General features: G+C 40.9%; 1 protein-coding gene across 1 annotated transcript in view; it reads right to left on the minus strand.

The window, feature by feature from the left end:
* The window catches only part of RTF1 (RTF1 homolog, Paf1/RNA polymerase II complex component), a 497,066-nt gene that overhangs the window by 353,921 nt on the left and 121,096 nt on the right, over positions 1-22,049 (minus strand). The window contains exon 5 of the mRNA XM_073608860.1: positions 20,932-21,052. Within this exon, the coding sequence (XP_073464961.1) occupies positions 20,932-21,052 (121 nt within the window). The remainder of the gene's footprint in view (positions 1-20,931; positions 21,053-22,049) is intronic.

Genomic DNA, 22,049 nt, shown 5'->3' on the forward strand with positions numbered 1-22,049 from the left:
CCACTCTAGACCATTCTGAGGATATGTTATTTATTACAACCCTTTGGACATGCCACCTGTAGCCAGTTTTCTATTCAGGGACATACTGTATGGTCCGTGCCTAGAGACTTCAGCTTGTAGATTAAGCGTTTGTGGGGGACTGTATCAAATGCTTTTTAAAAACCCAGATATATCACATCCACCGGCCTACCTTTGTCCAGATGGCCGCTCACTTCCTCGTAGAATGTTAATAGGTTGGTTTGGCAAGAATGACCTTTTGTAAATCCATGCTGATTACTGCGAATGATGCTGTTTTCATTAGAAAATTCTTAGATGTATCCCCTTATCCCCTGAAATAGTTTACAAACTACCGACGTTAGACCGACAATCCTCTAGTACCCAGGAATAGATCTATGCCCTTTTTTTAATAGTGGTACCATGTGGGCTTTTCGCCAATCAGCTGGTACCAATCCTGTCAGTATGCTGTCCATGAAGATAATGAATAGCGGTCTGGCTATAACCTGACAGTTCTTTAAGGACTCTCGGGTGTAAGCCATCCGTTCCCAGTGATTTACAGTATTTATGTTGAGCTTCTATAATCCTTTCCGGATTCCAGCCTCTGTTAGCCACAAGGGTAGATCCTGTGGCGTGTTGCTAACAATACTGTCTTGGTCAGTATACCCACCCTGTGTTTAGATTGAGAAGAAAGCATTTAGCACAGCTGTCTTCTCCTTGTCATATGTAACCACCTTCCTCGTCCTTTATGGGGCCTGTTTGTTCTGTCCTTGCCTTTTTACTGTTAATATATTTTTAAAACTTGTTATGATTATTTTTACTCTCCTCCGCCATGTCTCTCAGACTTTAGTCGCCCTGATTGCGTTCTTACACCTCACATTACATTCCTTGTGTTGTTTGAATGCTGACACACTGACCCCTCCAATTTGGACTTTTTTAAAGCCAATTTTTCTGTCCTCCATAAGATATTTTACTTTTTAGTTCAGCCACACAGGTTTACACTTTGTTCTACCATATTTAATACCCCTTGGAATGCACTCTGATACCTTTTTTTTTTAATATGTTCCTAAGGCATTCCCATTTTTCCTCTGTGTTCAAGGTTTTTAAGGATTTGGTCCCACTTAATATCCTGCAGTATTGAGCAGAGATTAGAGAAGTTGTCTCTGCAAATTTAGTGTTTTTCTACTCCCCTCGTGCCTCCCTTTTCTATGATTTATACAGAATGTAATGTTGTGGTAGCTAGTTCTCAAGTTGTATTCAACAACTGAAATCAGATCTGTATCATTTGTAATTAAAAGATCCAGCAAGGTGTTGCTCCTAGTCGGAGAATCTACCAATTGGGACATGAAGCTGTCCTGTGGAACATTTAAGAAATTGCAGGCCACTTTTGAGTGGATGGAAGGGACAGCCCCCTCATTATTGTTGGGATAGTTGAAGTCCCCCATTATGACGACATTTCCCGGTCTTGCTGCCATTTCTAATTGTGAAAGGGCTTGTAAAATACCCCCACTAATAATTTCCTGCTTACTTCCACCCTATGAAATTTCACCCATACGGATCACACCTATCCCTTACTGATGTCATTCTGCTCTTCTACCAGCAATTCATTCCTGAGAAAATATAAAGATATATATATATATATATATATATATATATATATATATATATATATATATATATATATATATATATATATATATATATATATATATATATATATATATATATATAGAGAGAGAGAGAGAGAGAGAGACACACCCCTCCCCTAACCCCGTCTCTCCGATACAAGGTTTGCCAGCCGTCAAAACAAGTTATGATATTCCCATAAAGTCCACATCCTCCTCATGTAGTAGCAGCTCCAGTTCATCCATTTTATTGACTAGGCTCCTGGCATTTGTGAACATTCCCCTGAGATAAGTATTGGTGCATATTTTTTTTTCCCAATATGATTTCTCAGGCTTCGTTTTTGATTTGGCAACTCATTTACCCTGGAATTAGATGTTATGGATATACTTTCACTAGTGACTCCACTATTCCCCTCTGTCCTATGCTCACTGCCAGTTATCGCTGCCTCTAACCCCTACCCCCCAAAAACCTAGTTTAACCACCTCAATACAGTGCACTTACACCGCCTTCCTGCCCAAACCAATTTTCAGCACTATCATAATTTGAATGACAAATTACTCAGTCATACAACACTAACTATATGAAATTTGCGTCCTTTTTTTCACACAAATAGAGCTTTCTTTTGGTGGTATTTAATCACTAGTGGTTTACTTTTTTGTGCTATAAATAAAAAAGGCCATAAATTGTGGAAAAAAAGGCCTTTTTCTTTGTTTCGGTCATAAAATTTTGCAAATTAGTAATTTTTCTTCATAAATTTTGGCCAAAATTTATACTGCTACATATCTTTGGTAAAAATAACATAAATAAGTGTAAATTATTTGGTGTTTGTGAAAGTTATAGAGTCTACAAACTATGGTGTCAATCACTGAAAATTGATCACATCTGATGTACTGAAGGCCCATCTCATTTCTTGAGACACTAACAAGTCAGGAAAGTACAAATACCCCCCAAATGACCCCTTTTTTAGAAAGTAGACATTCAAAGGTATTAAGTAAGTAGAATGGTGAGTTTTTTTAATTTGTAATTTTTTCCCACAATTCTTTCCAAAATTAAGATTTTTTTTTTAACTATTTTTACAAAATTGTCATATTAAACAGGTTATTTCTCTCACAGAGCATATACATACAACAAATTACACCCCAAAATAAATTCTGCTACTCTGCCCAAGTACGGTGATACCACATGTGTGACACTTTTACACAGCCTGGCCACATACAAAGGCCCAACATTGAAGTAGCACCTTCAGGCGTTCTACAAGCATAAATGACACACCTCATTTCTCAACCACCTATTACACTTCTGAAGGCCCTGGAGCACAAGGACAATGGAATTGTCCCCAAAAATGACCCCATTTTGGAAAGCAAACACCCCAACCTATAATCTATGAGGCATAATGAGTCTTTTGAATGGTTCATTTTTTTCCCAGAAGTTTTTGGAAAATGTGGGGAAAAAAAATGAAAAATGCATTATTTTTTTCCACAAAGTTGTCCATTTAAGAGATATTTCCAATACATAGCAAAGATAACAGGCCAAAATACATTCTGCTACTCCTGAGTATGGCGATACCACGTGTGAGACTTTTACATAGCCTGGCCACATACAAAGGCCCAACATTGAAGTAGCATCTTCAGGCGTTCTAGGAGCATAAATTATATATAATTTCCTGGCAACCTATCATTTTTGAAGGCCCTTCATATTTCTAACACATAGCATGTACATACCAAAAATTACAATCCAAAATAAATTCTATTGCGGAAAGGGTAAAAAAACAAAACAAAAACAAAAAAAAAAAAAAACAGATTACCTGTGCTTTTAGTAGTATCCACCAGGAGAACACTGGTCCAGGCAGCAGGTAGGCATGTGGTTGGCGACAGCAATAGTAATTATCCAGGCAGCAGGCAGGAATATTGACTATAGGCAGCACAAGGATATTGTCAGCACAGTACAGTCCATAGAAATTGTCCAGGCAGAGACAGTCAGCACAGCCATAATATTGGTCCTGGTACACTGTTACCTGCAGACACTCATTGTACCACTCTCCAGCTCTTCATAAACATACTGCCTCTTGCTACAGCTAATTATTTGCATAGTCCAGGTAGTGGTGTGGTCCGTTCATGCGGCAGGCAGAGGCATGATGGCAGTAAGTCCGCAGCAGACTGAGGGCCGCAATCAGGTAAGACCTGTGGACAGGGGCACAGGGGTAGAGGCTTCGACCCACCCAAATCTCTATGAAGCCTCAGGACTCCAGACCCGAATCTGGAAATTCCGAAACCCGGAGAAAACAAAAAAAAAAAAATTTTCTCCATCCGGAAAAACTATTCTGGAGCCCCTCACATATGTGAGATCCCTGTGTACTACAGTAGCAGGGCAAAAGATCAGTCCAAGTGGTAGGCAAAAGCATAGTCCATAAAACAGGCCAGGGTCAGTTCACAGGCAAGCAGTAGGAAGTAGCGTAGTTGATAAAACAGGCCAGGGTCAGTTCACGTGGAGGCAGTCCAAACGGTAGGCAGAGGCATAGTCAAAAAACAGGCCAGGGTCAGTTCACGTGGAACGCAGTGGCATGGTTATTTGGGGAAGCATGGAAAATGGTCAGCACAGATGATGAAAATGGGGAAATGGTTAAAAATATGGGCTAATATTTTAAGGATGTATGACAAAGTTGGAAGCATTCACCAATGCAAAGGCCAGGTTGGGAGGGACACTGGGGACAATGGAAGCTGGTATGTTTTCAAAATCCTCTTTTGGTGCACACGCAACATTTTTTTTGCCATCATCTGCCTACTTCAGATGGCGGAATGTTGAAGGGGAAGTGGCGCTCATGAAGTCGGCAAACAGCCTCAGAGCGAAGGTCTTCTGGGGGGTCTTTGGTGATAGATGAGGGACGTGACAACTTCTATGAATTGTATGAAGGGGGCGGGGCTTTCTGTGGATTTGGTGTAGACTACGTAGGAATTATAAACGGCTAAATGGATGAGATAAATTGCTACCTTCTTGTACCAGAATCGGGACCTCCTTATCAACAAATAGGGCTGAATCATTTGATCATTAAAATCCACCCCCCCCATGTAGAGATTATAATCTTGGACACATACTGGCTTTTCAATGGGACCTCGTCTTCTTTGAACCTCAATTGTAGTGTCGTCATGGATGGTGGACATCATGTGCATGTCCTTTTTATCCTTCCACCTCAAGGCCAGCACTTTGTTGCATCTCAATGTTGCTCTATCCCCCTTCGCAGCTTTTTGTTTGCTAGAGATTGTGGGAAGCCCTTCCTATTTTTTCTGGAGGTTCCGCAGGCCAGGGTTTTTTTGATGTATAAGTGTTTGAAAAGGGGCAGGCTTGTGTAGAAGTTGTCAAGGTATATGCGATATCCTTTGTTCAGAAGTGGGTATGCCAGGTCCCATACAATCTTTCCAGTTGTGCCCATGTAGGCCAGGCACTCAGGGGGCTGGAGCTGGGAATCTTTTCCTTCATATATGCAGAACGCATACAGATATCCCGTGGCTCTCACAGAGCTTGTATAATTTTACTCCGTATCTGGCCCTTTTGCTAGGAATATATTGCTTTATTCCTAGCCGGACTGAAAAGGGTACCAGGGACTCATCAACACATATATTCTGATCGGGGACATAGAGTTCTGCAAATTGTTGGGAAAAGAAATTTATCAGTGGGCGAAGTTTATATAATTTGTCGTAATTTGGATGATTCCGGGGAGGGCACTGGGTGTTGCCACTAAAATGAAGAAAGCGCATTATCATTTCGTATCGGGACCTGGCCATTACGGCAGAATAAATGGGCATGTTGTGGATGGGGTTGGTGGACCAATAGGCAAGTCATTCATTTTTTTTTTTTTGTAAGCCCCATGTTTAGGGTGAGGCCCATAAACAATTTGAACTCCTCCAAATTCAGATCTCTCCACTCAAACGGACGGGCATATGATGATTGGGGGTTGTTGGCAATATACTGCTGGGCATATAAATTTGTCTGGTCCACAATGAATTGCAGCAAAAACAGATGAAAGCAATCAATCTGAGAAATTTTGGGTGTTGGCCTGCACACCTGGCTGTGCTGTGAAAAGGGAAATAATTGGTGATCCCGAGTCGGATGGCAGCCATGTTGGGTTGGGAGACCACCTGGCATGTATGTAGCGGGACTTGCTCTTGGGGGACGTGACACTCCAGTAGTTGGGGGATTTGAATTGCATGTGCTGGTACTCAGGCGTGATGTTGCAGCACTGGTATTGGGTCTGGGCATTTGTTCCTGGGGCCTATCGCCGGTGGCAGCGCTGGTACTGGGCATTTGTTCCCGGGGGCGATGGCTGGCAGCAGCGCTGGTACTGGGCCTGAGCATATAATCCCGGTTTCCAGAGTGCCGTGCCCTTTTAGGAGGGACCCATTCTTCCTCCGAATCATTTGCTGATTCACTATACCCAATCCGTTCAAATTCTGAATTTGATTCGGAATCAGAATTGGAATCTGATGAGAACTCCCCGTTGCTCTCATAAGTCATGGAGAGGATCTGGAACGCCTCCTCACTGTTGTAAACTCTTTTGGACATGACGCTGATGGCTGTGTGACAGGTGGCAGGTGACGGTCACTGATGGGCTGTGCGATGGGTGGCAGGTGATGTTCACCGGCAAGCGGTTAAAAGCCCCTCCAACTTGGTGGCTATCTTTCTTTCCAATAGAGCTATACCATCCCAATTAAAATACAGCCCCTCCTTACTAAAGTGTCGGCAACCGGCAGGGCACTGCCACAAGCAGACCATGAATAAGGACATGGAAAGTACCCTGTGGCTAACACTCTGAAAGGGGGGGGGGGGGAGGGACGGACCCTCAATGCTCTGTTGAAGAATCAACTGATCCAGAAGCTGCATGAAGAGCCACAGTAGCTATAAAGCAGTAAGAATCTTGATGAATTATCTTAATTAAATATCACAGAGCGATAGAGGGAAGCAACTTTCAAAGTGAAAAGGTCCACCACTTATCGGATACCAGCAAAAAGCTTAGGCTAGTTGGGAGTGTCAGGCAGTATATATGCAAAGTCACTGCAGTCTTTTTTGCCAGTGTCTAATCACTAAGGTAGCTACATATAACCCAATTGTAATGTGCCCTGTACTGTACAAGAAACAGTTTATATGATTTTCTAGCATAAATCTACATATAAAAAAATTTAAAAAGGGCCAGATACTAGAGACACGCCGAAACATACAGTAAGTATGCTTAAAAAAAGTATTCATACCCCCTTGAAATTTTCCACATTTTGTCATGTTACAATCAAAAACGTAAATGTATCTTAATGGGATTGTATGTGATAGACCAACACAAAGTGGCACAATTGTGAAGTAGAAGGAAAAATGTAAAAGGTTTTCCATATTACATATAAAAATATCTTAAAAGTGTGGCGTGCATTTGTAATCCTCCAAATTTACTCGGATACCCCTAACTAAAATCTAGTGGACCCAACTGCCTTCAGAAGTGACCTAATTACTAAGTAGAGTACACCTGTGTGTAATTTAATCTCAGTATAAATACAGCTGTTCTGTGAAGCCCTCTGAGGTTTGTTAGAGAACTTTAGTGAACAAACAGCATCATGAAGGCCAAAGAACACACCAGACCATACAGGGATAAAGTTGGAGACATTTAAAGAAGGGTTAGGTTAAAAAAAAAAAAAAAAATTATATATATATATATATATATATATTATAATAAATAAATCACAAGCTTTGAACATCTCACTGTTCAATCCATCATCCGAAAATGGAAAGAGTATGGCACAACTGCAAAACCTACCAAGACATGGCCATCCACCTAAACTGACAGCCAAGAGGCCCATGGTAACTCTGGAGGAGCTGCAGAGATCCACAGCTCAGGTGGGAGAATTTGTACACAAGACAACCATTAGTCATGCAATCCACAAATCTGGCCTTTATGGAAGAGTAGCAAAAAGAAAGCCATTGTTGAAAGAAAGCCATAAGAAGTCACGTTTGCAGTTTGCGAGAAGCCATGTGGGGGACACAGCAAACATGTGGAAGAAGGTGCTCTGGTCAGATGAGCCCAAAATTGAATTTTTTGGCCTAACAGCAAAATGGGGTGTGGCAGAAAACTAACACTGCACATCAGCCTGAACACAACATCCCCACTGTGAAACATGGTGGTGGCAGCGGGGAAGATGGACAGAGCTAAATACAGGGCAATCTTAGAAGAAAACTGGCAGGGGTAAGCAACCTCGGCAATACTACCTGGTGAAAACTACAAATCCCATCATGTCTCTGCGAGTCATGCCTGGGATTGTCAGGGTCTTGCTAGGTCTCATGGGACTTGTAGTTTCACCACACCTGGAGGGCTGGGGTTGCCTAACCCTGTGTCAGAGTCTGCAAAAGACCTGAGACTGGGTTGGAGGTTCACCATCCAGCAGGGCAACGACCCTAAAGATACAGCCAGAGCTACAATGGAATGGTTTAGATCAAAGTGTATTCATGTGTCAGAATGGAAGTCCAGACCTAAATCCAATTGAGAATCTGTGGCAAGACTTAAAAATTGCTGTTCACAGATGCTCTCCATCCAATCTGACAGAGCTTGAGCTGTTTGTCAAGAAGGATGGGCAAAAATGTAACTCTTTAGATGTGCAAAGCTGGTTTAGACATACCCAAAAAGACTTGCAGCTGTAATTGCAGCGAAAGGTGATGATACAAAAGTATTGACTTAGGGGGACTGAATACAAATGCACACCACACTTTTCAGATATTTGTAAAAAAAAATTGAAAACCATTTATCATTTTTCTTCCACTTCACAATTATGTGACACTATGGGGGTTATTTACGAAAAGGCAAATCCACTTTGCACTACAAGTGCACTGAAAGTACAATTGAAAGTGCACAGTGGTGTAGTGGGTAGCACTCTCGCCTAGCAGCAAAAAGGGTTGCTGGTTCGAATCCCAACCACGACACTACCTACCTGGAGTTTGCATGTTCTCCCTGTGCCTGCGTGGGTTTCCTCCGGGTACTCTGGTTTCCTCCCACACTCCAAAGACATGCTGGTAGGTTAATTGGCTTCTGTCTCAATTGGGGATAAGCATGAGAAAAACAAGGGGTTGCGCAATTGGCCCTAGTATATGAATGTGAGTTAGGGACCTTAGATTGTAAGCTCCTTGAGGGTAGGGACTGATGTGAATGTACAATGTATATGTAAAGCGCTGCGTAAATTGACGGCGCTATACAAAGTACCTTAAATAATAATGGCCGACAAATTCATATATATATATATTTTTTTTAACCAGGGCTTACCTGTACGTTGCGCCCCCCCCCCCCCCCCCCCCCCCCATCGCCTGCGGCGGTCGGATTCAGGTCAGGGGCGATCAGAGGTGAGGGGGAGGCCACTCATTCGTGGCCACCCCCTCGTGATCGATCCTAGCGAATGAAATGCTTCCTCGGCTTCTGTAATGTAAACAGAAGCGGAGGAAGTGATGTCATCTCTCCTCGAGCCGGTCTTTTCGTTCCGGTGCCGAGGAGAGAAGACATCAAGTAAGTTTGCACCAACACTACACTTCCAGTAGAACACGCAGGCATACTTTTCACACCCCCATCACCCTCCAGTCACCCCTGTCACAGTGACACCAATAGCAGTTTTTTTTTTTTTTTTTGCATTGGTGTCAGTTTGTGACAGTTATAAGTGGTAGGGCAGTTAGGGTTATCCCCCTTTAGGTCTAGGGTACCCCCCTAACCCCCCCCTAATAAAGTTTTAACCTTGTGATCACCCCCCATCGCCAGTGTCACTAAGCGATCGTTTTTCTGATCGCTGTATTAGTGTCACAGGTGACGCTAGTTAGGGAGGTAAGTATATAGGTTCGCCGTCAGTGTTTTATAGCGACAGGGACCCCTATATACTACCTAATAAAGGTTTTAACCCCCTGATTGCCCCCTAGTTAACCCTTTCACCAGTGATCACCGTATAAGTGTTACGGGTAACGCTGGTTAGTTTGTTTATTATAGTTTTAGGGCACCCGTCGTTTATTACCTAATAAAGGTTTAAGCCCCTAATTGCCCGGCGGTGATATAAGTTACGTTTTTAGGGTCAGATAAGGTCTGCGTCGCCCCAGGCAGCGTCAGGTTAGTGCCAGTACCGCTAACACCCACGCACGCAGCATACACCTCTCTTAGTGGTATAGTATCTGAATGGATCAATATCTGATCCGATCAGATCTATACTAGCGTCCCCACCAGTTTAGGGTCCCCAAAAACGCAGTATTAGGGGGATCAGCCCAGATACCTGCTAGCACCTGCGTTTTACCCCTCGGCCCAGCCCTGCCCAGCCTACCCAAGTGCAGTATCGATCACTGTCACTTAAAAAACACTAAACACATAACTGCAGCGTTCACAGAGTCAGGCCTGATCCCTGCGATCGCTAACAGTTTTTTAGTAGCGTTTTGATACAGTCGCTAACAGTCAGGAGCTTTTTTGCCTGTGAGGCTCACTAGTGTACCACTAAATTTAGAGCCCAAAATGGCAAATCGAAGGTACACTAGTGAAGAGGCCTACACGTTTCTGAGCATGACAGATAGATGAGTGACTTCCTCTTCACTGTCAGATTCAGGCTCAGAATACAAACCTGTAGACAGCAGCGGCTTCATGACAATTAGCTCTGGCGACGGAGTTGTGGTCCCTGCCAAGGTCAGGCGTACCAGACCCCGAACTTCTTCTGTCCTTGATGTGCAAGAACCGCAGGTCCCTCGTATGGAGCAGAGCAGTACTAGCGCAACTATTCCTTCTGGTGAACTGGCAAGCACCAGCGGCCTAGTACACCCTGGTCGTACATCCAGCACTGCAGTAACACTTGGTGACGTGGCGAGTCCCATAAGTGCAGTTCAAGCTGGTGAGGTGGCAAGCACAAGTAGTGTCCCGCTGCAACCAAGAAGACGAACACAGGCCCGTTGTGCCCTTCCTGCTGCATTCGCCAATCCGAATTGGGAACCCACCACTTCTGCAGCACCCATACTTCCCCCATTCACTGGCCAACCCGGCATTCATGTGGAAACAGTTGATTTTACGCCACTTGATTTTTATTCGCTGTTTTTTCACCGAAGATCTCTATAGATCTATTTGCTTCTACCTTTTGCGGGAGGATGCCCCCATGCTTTGGCATATATATATTTTAGGCACAGGTTGCGTTAAATGTTTTATTTTTTACTATTTTTTTTGTATTTGCTTTGCAGGTATGGTAAGTCTTAATGTTATACTGTAATGTTACTTTGTTTTATTGTTAACCATCATTTGCTTAGCAGGTACGCCATTCAGTTGCAGCACGGATTTATTTATCTTGACAGCAACAGAGTTTGCTCCCACGATACACAAAGCCGTGACTCCAGCGCTGTCGGAGGTGATTTCACCAACAGTTAAATACTTCAGTATATATGCCGAAGCGTGGGGGCAGTAGTGGGCGGAGGAGCGATTTGCTCCTAACTTTTGCGGGAGGATGCCCTCATGCTTCGGCATAAACAGTGCATGTATGCCCATCATTAGAAGTGGGTGGATGAAGGGAGGTATTCTAATGGTGGGCATACCCACTGATTAATCTCTTTTTTTCATTCAGCCCACAGGCTGCATGAAAAAAAAAGTTTACAATAGATGCCCAACAAGACCAGCAACGTACTGGTATGTTGCTGGAATTTGAGTGGTTATACCAGAATGATGCCTGCAGGTTTAGGTGTCATCTTGCTATTGTAATGGAAATTTGTACCTTCTGTATAGAATTGTATTGTATTTTGTATGTATTGCACTCTGCCCTCACTGTGCACACAGCACTAATAATGTTTTCAGTAAATGTTTACATTCTTTCGAGTCCTGATTAGAATAAGCCTGCCTATGTAACGCCCCTTGTTACCATAAACATACAATTGTAATATTAATGTGATACCTACGTAATCATGTGCATAAAAACCTTCAATTGCGTCATAATAAAGCAGAACAGTTATTTGGAAAGATGCTGAGCGTATCTTTTGTGTCTGTTCCCTACTGCAGTAGTTATTATTAATTTGGAACCACTAATCAATATGAGGACAGGAGTTGCCTATCATCAATTTAACTGAGTCAGCATGGCGAGCCAGCCAGGAGGGGATTCCAGGTGACCCTGAGTATCCGAAACGAGGAGCTTGAGACGATCCGGGAATTTCTGATAATCAGCCGGCTGAGGTAAGCCTTTTGCTTACATTTGAGTTATCAGACTTCCTTGATCGGTAAGGCATTTTCGGGACAATGGGTACCTATTTTACTCCCCTTAATCGAACTGTATTGATTGGTGGTTATATGTTATGTTATCCCTGTCTATTGTCCATCGGAGTGTTATAGATAAGAAAGGGAAGAATAGTGCTGTTCACAGGTATATGTAGTACATCTGCTAGATAAAGTCGTTTAGAGGCAAGAGGGTATAGGCACACGTAGAGAAGAGAGAAGACTGGCCAGTCATTATGGGCATTGAATTAAGTAAGGGAATGAAGGGTAAGAGACCCTCAAAAATGCCCAGCGCAAGAGGAGCGCTATATATGAACCAAAGGTGCGGTTCCGCCTATACTGAGCCCCTAGATTAATGGTTAGAGTGGACATGGATCCACAATGGGTAACTGGGTTACCAAAGATCCACAGGGACTAAGAATCATGCAGAGTAAATAGCTAGAGAAACCGCTATCTATGTGAGCAGGATGGATCAAGGGTGACATTAACACTAGACAGAAAGGGACATTTTCATGTTAAGTTGTGGGATGAATTTGGGGTCAGGCACTACAACTAGTAAAAGTCAGAAACAGAGAAATGAGAATTAAAACAGAATACTTTATATGTTGTCAGAGAGGGAAGATGGGATGAGCACTCTGGCTGCCCATCTGATCATAGAAGCTAGATATAAAGGATATCTGAACAAAATAAGGAAAACAGAATTTAGACAGGAAAATATTAATGAGAGTTAAAAGAAAGTGAGAGAATGATATGCATGTGTTGTGTACAAATGGGAAAATGTAAGCGATTTTAGAGAGATATTGGTGTATGTGTGTGCGAATGCTGAGACCTTTAGTTCTATTGCTTGTGTGTGTCATGTGCGCAGATGTGACCCCCTCCTTTGTGCTCTCCTGAAAGAATGTCCCTGAGAGGTCAGTGATAAGCTGGAAGGACACCATGCCAATTCCAGTTTTTTAGACAAAACATGTGCCGGGTTAACGAATCTAATGGTAAACAATGTGATCACAATTTTGAATCTGTTTTCCAAACATGGTAAAATGAAGGTTACATTTAACCGTGTATTGCACACATTGAATATCCTTTGATAGTGGAAACACTGCATGTAAAAAAGGGAAATTAAGTAAAATTAAGTAATAATGAGTATTCATTTCTAATGAGTTTAACAATTTCTTAATAATATAGATATATTGAAACTGGTTTAGACAACCTTTGGTTGGAAATTAAATTCAGGTTAATGGGGAAATTTGTAATGAATGAGATTAGTTTAGATTAAGATAACAATTTTGTAATTTTACATTTATACAATAAGCCCTTTTTGAGAGAAAAAAAAAAAGATTAAGATGAGGTTGTTATTTGGAATACTCCTGCCATAATATTTAACAAAGCCAAGATGGATGGGATACATAAGAAGTTTTTCTACAAAAATGAAATTTTAAGGTTTTTGATAATAACTTGATGTGCGGTCCAAGATGTGAGAGTTATAATAAATAAAAATGTAAATATAACAGACCCATCACATCAAGTCCACACACCCTGTTAGGATAGATGCCGCCTGCAGCCAGTTGTTTTATAGTTTTATAGTTTTTGATGCTTTCTGGTCCACCAATTAAGATGTTTCATGCCACATGGATTAAATGTTGAGTGGGACATTAATTCATTTATTAATCAATCTTGATTATAGCCCCTTCTCTCCTTTCCCTTTACCATTTTTGTTTTCAGTTATAAAATTAAGCCCATTTGTTTGAGGACACAAGCGATCTCTGTCCTCAATGAATAGGGCAGGGTGGCCTCTTATTTTCAAGATTAGTTCTACTATCATTATCTTGCTCAATAGTTTGTCACATTTTTATTAATATTTTTTAATACCATTTTTTGATGAGATGTTTTTGATTTCACATCTATCTTATCAAATTTTTTCTCAATTAAATGTTGGTAAGGATATCAAATGTATATTTTAGTATGGCCTCTTATTTTTTCGGAGGACATTAATATATGTATATATTTTTTAGTCAATTAATACATAGTTTTTGTCTTTTTGTTCGTACAGAATGGGATGTGGCCGTACTGACTTCCGGATTGAACACTTATGTATAAATAATTAATTTACATGATTAAATCTAAATTTGATCATATACTTATTATTACGGCTGATTATAATGATCGCCGTATTCTGTTTTGCATTACAATCACTTCCTTTCTCAATGACCCGCTTGGAACGCAGTTCGCGTTCCAATAACCTCAGTGATGTGTTCCTACTTCCGGTTCAAACGCAGTGATGTATACCTATGGGCACGTCAGGCGTTATCACGTGATGTTGGTCACGTGAACGTCACATGACGCTAGCCCGGATTGGGTGAATAACTGAGGTGCGTGTTCTTCCATCCAAAGAGCGCGCACGCCGAGATGGTATTTACATCGAGGCTTGGTAGAGAGAGGCGGATTCATTATTTCATCTTCCTATTGGCAAATCTAGCTAGCACATGACCCTGAATGGAGCGCACGCTATCGATCCAGGAAGTCAGCACGTAGGATGCTGTATCAGCTGTTTTTAGTTAAACAATATAATGCATGTATATAAGCGTGGAGGTGGCGGGATGGCATATACCCCAGCCGAAGTCTTTGTGGACGAAACCGGTCGGGTTTCTTGCTGTACCCAGCCACCTATACCACGCTTGCTGTTTTTAGATCTATTTTTTATCTTTTGAATCGATTCTACTATTTTTTACTCTTTATGGCATGTTTGATGATCTTGAATGATCTAATAAACACCACTTAAAAAGTTATTTTGGATTTACACCATGTGGAGGCTCCCTGTTTTTTCTTTATACATGGTCCATGCTTGCTGACAAAGACGGTGATCGTGCAGATCGTCTGGGCAGGTTCCTGGCCCCCCATTCGAGGAGGAAATCTTCTGGTGTATCAACCAGTCTCACACTGTCATTGGTTTTAAGACAGTACAAGCCTATTTGACTCACCGCCCACGGCCTGTGAGTCCACCGAAGTCGGTAAGAGTATTACATCTCTTTCTCTGGTTTGCACTTTCCTGTGATATTACCTGCCTTGGATTCAATTTGGGTCAACCACACCATGCACTATATGGACTAATTTCTTATGTGTATATGGCTTACCTGAGAGTTATATCTCTCCACCAACATTATGGACACTTTTTGACATTATTTATATATTTTCTCACTAGCATTTGTTGTTGTAACTTATGATATTTTCATGATTATTCGAGCCTCGTTTGGGCACTGTTCCTGGTTATGGATGTGGTAATATTCACATCCACTTTCTACATATTTATTTTGCAGGTTTGAGATTAGATGAAGGTACTTGCTCCTTCTAATGTGAATTGACTTCCTTTTATCCCAAACCCTTATAAATTTTTTCCTATTGTTCTCACGTTAGCGCTACACTTTTATTATTTTGTTATTGTGCACAATCTTGGTCATATTGTAGTGTTGGCTGCTATCTTCACGTGTTGGATTGGCGCGGTATTTTACACACCCACCATACAGATTGTTGATCCTTTTGTTTTATTTATTTTTATTTTTGAAATCCAAAGCAGAATGTGTGGATTGTGAAATGATGTGCCCCTTTTCCTTGTAAGTACAGTGGTATAAGCAGAAGAATATTTTGGATTTATGGGCATCTCTGCATGACCGCAGGGTATTGTTATCATTTATTATAATATTGCCAGGAAAAGGTTGTGTTTTGAAACATGAAACTGGAGTTCTTACACAAACAGCATGATAGAAAACAAGCCATTGTAATATATTTATGTAGCTGGACCCAGTAATGAAGGGTTCACCCCGATATATCAGAGCTGTAGCTTTTATGCAAAGGTGCTTGTCTAATGAAAGGTTTAAAATATGAGTTTGTTTATGTACAAATCTAACAATGAAAAATGTGTACATTTGAATCCAGCCACCTTATTGCCTCTATTGGAGGAGGCTGGAGACAAAGGAAGACACATGTGTTAAATTGATGATGTGGGAATCAGCTGCTGTGAGCCCAGTGCAGGACACACTCCCTGAAGACCCAGATATTAAATTTTTTGTAGATTTGAGTATGCAGTTTATCACCCAGAAGGATACTCTGTATTCAAAGTCATTGGTTCCTTTTTCCCCAGCTCCAGAAGCAGAGCTCCATGTTTTAGCAAAGCCTGTGAGCTATAAAAAGAATGTATATTTATATAGATAGTCGAGATATAGAGAGCTTTTGGTTCCATTCGAAGGGCCAGAAGTTTGTTTTTACTTCGGCAGGTAAACCAATCAAGCATGCCAAGTTAATTTGATTGGCTGTTTTCAGCCTTCCAGGTTCTTGCTGAGGTAGCCATATTAACTTTCACACATGGAAGCAGACCAGGATGCACTAAGGATGCTGCAATTACAGCCCTGGACACTTGATGGGTCTGTGCAACTCACAGATTCCACCCTAGTTCTGGCCCAGTATAGCTGGGAATAATAATTAAACTTTAAGGACCCCAGAACGAGAACAACAAGTGGTCCACAGGGGGCAACTTCTTATGAAACAGGACTTTGGGAAAGGTGATCATTTATGTCTGCCAGCCACTCTTTTCCCTCGAGCTTGACACATGGACCATTTCATCAGTCACAAGCAGCTATTGCTGCCTTAGTAAATGAGCGTGGGATAGAGCCAGGGTTCTCCACAGTTGTTTTTATAACATACCACTTCTTGTTTTACCTGTTACCAAAAGCTGAACATCCCTTCCAGAGATTACAAAAAAGATATATCCAGATGCCCAAGTTAGGATCTTACGAGTATGCATTTTGTCTGTATGGACATGTTTTTTGGATGTCCAGTGGCAAATGCTACTGCAAAGGCCACAGTAAAAAGTGTTATCAGAAGTAGTTTGTAAGTACAGAGTGCCAGGGAGTACAGAGAGTAACAGAGGAAATCATTTTTATAGCAGAGTCCTTACTAGAAGTTTTGAGGTTTTATTTTTACACCCCCTACTGTGTACAATGTAGCGGAAAAAGTAGAGTAAGAAACTAGAAAACTTTTGCCTGAATGTTTTCTTATATTTTATGAAGCCCCTAAGGGGGATGTTGGACTCTCTCCCTATGGGATTTTGTTTGGGAGTGTGTTACTCACTTGCTTATATTTTGTCTCAGCAGCTGAAGTCCTCCATTCGGATCTCACAGAGAATGTTGCTGATCTTTTAAGGTTTTTGACAAACTCATTTATGTGTTTTCTCCCCAATTCCAGATCCTAAAAGTTTGGAAGGATCTAAAACTAAAGCCAGGTGACTTGTGGATTGTTAAGAGACATTTATATATAAGGAAAAGTTTGGAGACTCAATACAGCATCTATTTCATGTACAGTTTTTGCAAAACGTGAAGAAAAAGTCACCTGGATCCACACCAGACACTGCAAAAATGACTAAATTAAAGAAATCTCTGAGTGTGATTTGTTTCCCTCTTGTGATCACAGTCTAGGGTACTTTTTGATTCAATTACTTTAGTTGTAAGGGATATATATATTTGAAAAGTAGTTCACCCATGTTGAAGTCATATTTGTCTTTGGTACGTCTTCCATTTTATGTAGAATTGTCTGTGTTTACATATGCTGATAAGTCAGCGTGCCCACAATTCAGCTAGAAGGCCATTCTGGCCACAGGAGTGTACAGCCAGTACTCTGTAAATATGTCTTATCAATCATTTGTTTTTCCACAATGAAAAGTCATTTGGTAATGAAAAACGTTGCTCAGCTATTATTTTCTCCACAATGGAGTTTTTTTTTTTTTGCTTCTTTGGCCAGGACTACCTCCACCTAAGCCTGTGGAGGTTCCAGGTTAAAGGTTATAGCAGGTGTGGTTAGTGATCAAAATATTGATCAAAAGAAGGGAGACTGTAATGGAAATTTGTACCTTCTGTATATAATTGTATTGTATTTTGTATGTATTGCACTCTGCCCTCACTGTGCACACAGCACTAATAATGTTTTCAGTAAATGTTTACATTCTTTCGAGTCCTGATTAGAATAAGCCTGCCTATGTAACGCCCCTTGTTACCATAAACATACAATTGTAATATTAATGTGATACCTACATAATCATGTGCATAAAAACCTTCAATTGCGTCATAATAAAGCAGAACAGTTATTTGGAAAGATGCTGAGCGTATCTTTTGTGTCTGTTCCCTACTGCAGTAGTTGTTATTAATTTGGAACCACTAATCAATATGAGGATAGGAGTTGCCTATCATCAATTTAACTGAGTCACTATCATTCTTGTCAGCCAGCGGTCGACTTTTATGTAAAAGCAATCCTAGCGACTAATTAGCCTCTAGACTGCTTTTACAAGCAGTGGGAGGGAATGCCCCCCCACCGTATTCCATGTTTTTCTCTGGCTCTCCTGTCCCAACAGGGAACCTGAGAATGCAGCCGGTGATTCAGCCAGCTGACCATAGAGCTGATCAGAGACCAGAATGGCTCCAAACATCTCTATGGCCTAAGAAACCGGAAGCTACGAGCATTTCATGACTTAGATTTCGCCGGATGTAAACAGCGCCATTGGGAAATTGGGAAAGCATTTTATCACATCGATCTTGGTGTGGTCAGATGCTTTGAGGGCAGAGGAGAGATCTAGGGTCTAATAGACCCCAATTTTTTCAAAAAAAAGAGTACCTGTCACTACCTATTGCTATCATAGGGGATATTTACATTCCCTGAGATAACAATACAAATGATTAAAAAAAAAAATAATAATTAAAAAAAAAAAATAATAATAAAAAACACCCCTGTCCCCCCCTGCTCTCGCGCAAAGGCAAACGCAAGCGTCGATCTGGCGTCAAATGTAAACAGCAATTGCACCATGCATGTGAGGTATCACCGCGAAGGTCAGATCAAGGGCAGTAATTTTAGCAGTAGACCTCCTCTGTAAATCTAAAGTGGTAACCTGTAAAGGCTTTTAAAAATGTATTTAGTTTGTCGCCATTGCACGTTTGTGCGCAATTTTAAAGCATGTCATGTATGGTAGCCATGTACTCGGCCTAAGATCATCTTTTTTATTTTAATCAAACATTTGGGCAATATAGTGTGTTTTAGTGCATTAAAATTTAAAAAAGTGTGTTTTTTCCCAAAAAAATGCGTTTGAAAAATCGCTGCGCAAATACTGTGTGAAAAAAAAAAATGAAACACCCAACATTTTAATCTGTAGGGCATTTGCTTTAAAAAATATATATAATGTTTGGGGATTCAAAGTAATTTTCTTGCAAAAAAAATATTTTATTCATGTAAACAAAAAGTGTCAGAAAGGGCTTTGTCTTCAAGTGGTTAGAAGAGTGGGTGATGTGTGACATAAGCTTCTAAATGTTGTGCATAAAATGCCAGGACAGTTCAACCCCCCCCCCCCCAAATTACCCCATTTTGGAAAGTAGACACCCCAAGCTATTTGCTGAGAGGCATGTCGTGTCCATGGAATGTTTTATATTGTGACACAAGTTGCGGGAAAGAGACACTTTTTTTTTTTTTTTTTGCACATTGCACAAAGCTGTCACTAAATGATATATTACTCAAACATGCCATGGGAATATGTGAAATTACACCCCAAAATACATTCTGTTGCTTCTCCTGAGTACGGGGATACCACATGTGAGACTTTTTGGGAGCCTAGCCGCATATGGGACCCCGAAAACCAAGCACCGCCTTCAGGCTTTCTAAGGGCGTAAATTTTTGATTTCACTCTCACTGCCTATCACAGTTTCGGAGGTCATGGAATGCCCAGGTGGCACAAACCCCCCCCCCCCTCCAAATGACCCTATTTTGGAAAGTAGACACCCCAAGCTATTTGCTGAGAGGTATAATGAGTATTTTGCAGACCTCACTTTTTGTCACAGTTTTGAAAATTGAAAAAAGAAAAAAACAAAAATGTTTTTCTTCTGGTCTTTCTTCATTTTCAAAAACAAATGAGAACTGCCAAATACTCACCATGCCTCTCAGAAAATATCTTGGGGTGTCTACCTTCCAAAATGGGGTCATTTTGGGGGGGGGGGGGGGGGTGCCATCTTGGCATTTTATGGCCTTCAAAACTGATAGGTAGTGAGGAGTGAAATCAAAAATTTACGCCCCTAGGAATCCTGAAGGCGGTGCTTGGTTTTCGGGGCCCCGTACGCGGCTAGGCTCCCAAAAAGTCCCACACATGTGATATCCCTATACTCAGGAGAAGCAGCTAAATGTATTTTGGGGTACAATTCCACATATGCCCATGGCCTGTGTGAGCAATATATCATTTAGTGACAACTTTTTGTAATTTTTTTTTTTGTCATTATTCAATCACTTGGGACAAAAAAAAAAATTAATATTCAATGGGCTCAACATGCCTCTCAGCAATTTCCTTGGGCTGTCTACTTTCCAAAATGGGGTCATTTGGGGGGGGTTTGTACTGCCCTGCCATTTTAGCACCTCAAGAAATGAAACTAAATCAAACTAAAAGCTGTGTAAATTCCAGAAAATGTACCCTAGTTTGTAGACGCTATAATTTCTGCGCAAACCAATAAATATATGCTTATTGACATTTTTTTTTTACCAAAGACATGTGGCCGAATACATTTTGGCCTAAATGTATGACTAAAATTGAGTTTATTGGATTTTTTTTTTTTTAAAACAAAAAGTAGAAAATATAATTTTTTTTTCAAAATTTTTGGTCTTTTTTCCGTTTATAGCGCAAAAAATTAAAAAAAAAAAACGCAGAAGTGATCAAATACCATCAAAAGAAAGCTCTATTTGTGCGAAGAAAAGGACGCAAATTTTGTTTGGGTACAGCATTGCATGACCGCGCAATTAGCAGTTAAAACGACGCTGTGCCAAATTGTAAAAAGTGCTCTGCTCAGGAAGGGGGTAAATCCTTCCGGGACTGAAGTGGTTAAAAACATTTTTGGTACCAAAATGAAGTCTATAGATTGTCTTCACATGCCAAGAAAAAGTACAGAACTGGATGCCAATCACCTACAAGCTATAGACAGGTTACCAATTTTAATAAACACAGTGAAAATGTAGGTGTAAAAACACCTATATTTCTGACAGAATGTAAACCCAGGTGACAATCTCCTGAAAGCAATTACCTGTGCCTGAGATTCCACAACTTGTGTTTGCTTTTTCTTTTCCTGCTCCTCATCAATCTTTCTCTTCTTTGCTTTCTTTTCTTTCTTCTTTGCAGACTTAAGTTTTTGCTTTATCTCAAAGCTAAAGGGATAAAAAAAAAAAAAAAAAAAATCTAAAAAAACGTGTTTGTTATGCATACGATGGGAACAATCAAAATTTATACATCAAATCAAAACAAGGGTGTAATAATTGAAGGGCCACAGTCTGCCTGAAAGTGATATTTTGGTTACATATAAATTTTTGCTTTACCACACGTTTACTTCAGACCCCTTTCACACTGAGGCATTTTTGGGCTAAAAATAGCGCCTGTAAAGAGCCTGAAAAATGGCTTCCCTGCAGTCTCAGTGTGAAAGCCTGAGTGCTTTCACACTGAGGTGATGTGCTGGCAGGACGTTAAAAAAAACTCCTGCAAGCAGCATCTTTGGAGCGGTGTATCCTGCCCATCAATACTCTTTTTCGGCCACCAGCAGGGGTTAAAAGTGCCCCCTCTAGCGGCCGAAAACCTCCGCAAAAATGATGGTAAAGTGCCGCTAAAAATAGCGGCACTTTACCGCCGACGTCCCAGTGTGAAAGCAGCCTAAAGGGAATCTTTGATAAGCTAATTAGTCCCTACCTAGCACCAAATACTCACCTTTCCATTGCCCCTGCTTACAAAAGTCCATTAGACCCTGCCTCAAGTGAAAGCACTGGTGGTTGGTGACTGGCCTACTGATGTCACACATTTCCACACCTGTAAATAGTTTTTTTTTTTTTTTTTAGCATTCAGTGTAGAATGATATGGTACAGCAACAAAGACAATGTTAAATATGGGGAAGGTGGGGGGTTGGGGTTAATGATAAGCAAAAGTATGCTTTAGACTGTTAGATCTCACCAGCACAGGATTTCTTTATCACAAAATGCTTCCACTGCAACGGTTATATATTAAACAGTAAAAAACTTCAAATAAGGACACAAAAAGGTGAACAGAAACCCTTACACGCAAGAAACCTGCGACTTGGCTCACCAACATATAATGAAGGATAAAAACAATACATTTAAATAAAGTTTAACTCACAAATCAGTCTTCACAAACTATATT

This window comes from Aquarana catesbeiana, linkage group LG13 (assembly GCF_042186555.1).
Source record: "Aquarana catesbeiana isolate 2022-GZ linkage group LG13, ASM4218655v1, whole genome shotgun sequence".
NCBI lineage: Eukaryota > Metazoa > Chordata > Amphibia > Anura > Ranidae > Aquarana > Aquarana catesbeiana.